The sequence below is a fragment of the Vigna umbellata genome, chromosome 3, assembly GCF_029865625.1.
Source record: "Vigna umbellata cultivar VRB3 chromosome 3, Vumbellata_1.0, whole genome shotgun sequence".
NCBI lineage: Eukaryota > Viridiplantae > Streptophyta > Magnoliopsida > Fabales > Fabaceae > Vigna > Vigna umbellata.
The window spans coordinates 51,679,594-51,682,657 of NC_142167.1; the positions used below are offsets into that span (position 1 = coordinate 51,679,594).

Below are 3,064 nucleotides of genomic sequence, written 5' to 3' on the forward strand. Positions count from 1 at the left end.
ATTTTAATTATAATGTTAAATTTAGACTTCTAAGATCGTAAATAAATTTCATGACCTTATTAATGTAACTATTGAAAATAAATTAAATAATAAGATTATTTCCGCATTGTATTTCAACAATGATGTGAGTAGACAAATTATTATTTTTAATTTAGAAATTCTTATGAAAAACTTGGATGGTCCTATTTTCCTAGGTATTTCACTTTTACATTCTTAAATTATAATTTTTATTTTTAATTTTTTTATTTCTAATTTGTGATTTAGGCTGTGTTCGTTTGGAGTGATTTGGGGGAGATGATTTGAATGGATTTGAGTGGATTTGAGGTTAATTTTTTTTGTTGTTTTTTTGAGTGGATTTGTGGGTAATTGAGAGTGGATTTGGAAGTAAAGTTTGTCAGAATTAGTGTAGGATTTGATTGATGTGATAGATTTTAAAAATTAGTTTAATTAATATAAATTAAAGACTAGCAAAATGCCCCTAGTTATAAAAGTAATATAAAATGTTATTTATAAATGTTATATTTAATTGTAAAAATGTTTATAAAGAAAAAAAAATTATGAATAATTTATAAAATTAATGTTTAAAAATTAAAAAAACTAAATAATCAATTTTTTTTAATAAATTAGAAAACTAAATAATCAATTTATTAAAAATAAATTACAAAATATAATAATCAATTTATTAAAAATAAATTAGAAAATATAATAATCAATTTATTAAAAATAAATTAGAAAATATTATAATCAATTTATTTTTAATAAATTAAAAAATATAATATACCTAATTTTATTAATATTTAAATAATTATAAAAAAACTTGAAAAAAAAATAAATAGGAAATCGCGTAACCGGTCGGTTACGCAAACATGTAACCGGCGTTTCCACCAATCTCGTGCGTTTCTTAACCGAGGGCACACACGACATTTCGCTCACAATCCGCGCAAATCTCTTCACAACCGCGGATGACTGAACAATGCAACCATCCCGCATTTCACCGCAAATCCGTCCGCGCATTTCACTCCAACCGAACGCATAACGAGCTTAATTCCTCGCTCACAAAACTGTGTGAACAGTTAAATCGCTTCAAACGAACACACCCTTAGATTTGTGTATTTTAGCGTTCAGATTTTCAAAAAAAGTAATAATATTAGTCTAACTATTAATTTTTCGTATGTTTTTTTATGTTTTAATCAATGAGATTATATTTTAGTAATATATTAAATGAAAGCTTAAATTTATTTGTTATTCCTGTTAAATTCAGAAATTTTGGATTTAATCTCTAATAAATATTTTTCTTTAATTTTATTTAATCTTCTAAGTATATTATATTTATTAACAAGATATTTCATTATACTATAAGAATATGTATTGCTTGTTAAAATAAAATAATTAAAAAGTTTCAAAGATATTTCAAAAACTTAATAAGAAAATTAAAAATAATAATAATAAATATAACTACATATTTTTTTAAAAACCAAATACAAAATTTGTAAATATTTGTATTACATAGTACCCAGTGACAACGCATTGCTAAAACCCTTCGTCTTTCACTATATTCATATTCCACACTGCAACACCCAACACCAAGAAGCTAAACGATGTCGTTTATGCGGGGAGATTTGCTTTGTCGAACGAGGAAGGTGGTGAAGGGTCTAGCGAAGGCAGAACCCGTATGGCTGAAAGCGATGGAGCAGTTAATCTTCTAATTCAGATTCATCTTTTCCCTTTTCCATTTCCTAATTTCCATATCTTATCAATCTCTTTCTTTTTCTTCTTCATTTTTCCGATTCAATTCATTTTTCCATTTTTCTTTCAAATTTGTCTAATGTTTTATTTTTGACTGTGTTACCAGGGCGCCACCTGCAACATTTCCTGCAGTTGCTGGCAAAATTCCGACCATCAGTCTTCCTGAGGATGTGTATGTGAAGAAGTTCTATAAAAAGTATCCGGAATCCAAACACCATGACCCCATTAAGTATTCTCCTTTTTCCTTCTCTCTGTTTCCTATGTTCGCCCTATTCTTCTTTCTCTGTTGCTCTTTCGGATACATGATTCGTGTTTCCACAGGTTTCATGCTTTTGATCCTCCTCCTTCTCGTATCTTTGCCTTGAGGGTTCTTCAATTGAAAGACCATGGTGTTAGTGAGGACCGAGCAATGGCTATAGCTGATGTATGTAACCTACTTTGCTTCCTCAACAACTTATCTCTACAATTTCTTTCTCTAACAATGAGTTTATTGTTTTTCTTAGATGGAATATCTGACAGAGAAGAAAGCAAAGAAGAAAGCATATAGCCGTTTGAAGGAAATTGCACGTCTTCAAGGAAAGAGACCTCCTCCAAACCCATATCCTAGTGCTATCAAGGAGATACAAGCCGAGGAGAGGAAATATGTTCGTGATCGTTTCTTTAATCCAAAGATACTCGAAATTGTGAAGCAACAGAAAGCCGAGGCAATGGAGAGATTCAGTGCCCGTGCTGGTGCTGATTGGTGACTTTTGAGGCAAACTTAAACTACATTCAATGTTTGCCTCTCACGATAATGTTTATCATTCACCCATTGAAACCTGCCTATTTCTTCCTCATATGAGGTCAAATATTTACTTGTTGTAATAGATAAATTTCACTAGAAAGCTTTACAAAATTTCTTGTGAAGGTCATTTCTTCCAGGCTACTCAAGTTTTGTTAGAGCAGCAAATACTTGCCTTGTTTTGAGCTCTCTCTTTTGTTGAATTTGAACCTGAACCAGTTTTTCATGGAATGTCTTTGGGCATGCCATCACTAAAATGTGTTTCCTTTGATAAACACTGGGTTTGAAAGTCGGAGGACAAGGTTAGGTATTCATGGGACGATTACATGTGCATAATTCATATTGGATGACGTGTTTGTATTGTATGTTTCAAATTATAGATGTGTACAAAACAATCAAATGATTAATGAGCATGTGAGTGATAAAACGTTTATCTATTTGGATGTATAGATTCATAGAAATGAATCAAGTTATGTTTTATAAAAAATAATGTAGATGTATGTTTACCAAAAGTGTAAAAATTAAATTAAATGCAAA

The 3,064-nt window shown here is 30.0% G+C and overlaps 1 protein-coding gene across 1 annotated transcript; it reads left to right on the plus strand.

The window, feature by feature from the left end:
* Positions 1-1,527: 1,527 nt before the first annotated feature.
* Positions 1,528-2,802, plus strand: LOC124826364 (uncharacterized). Its single transcript, XM_047299182.2, has 4 exons — positions 1,528-1,693; positions 1,853-1,975; positions 2,068-2,170; positions 2,250-2,802. The coding sequence occupies exons 1-4, from the start codon at positions 1,599-1,601 to the stop codon at positions 2,490-2,492; spliced, it is 564 nt and encodes a 187-aa protein (XP_047155138.2). The 5' UTR covers positions 1,528-1,598; the 3' UTR covers positions 2,493-2,802.
* Positions 2,803-3,064: the final 262 nt, after the last annotated feature.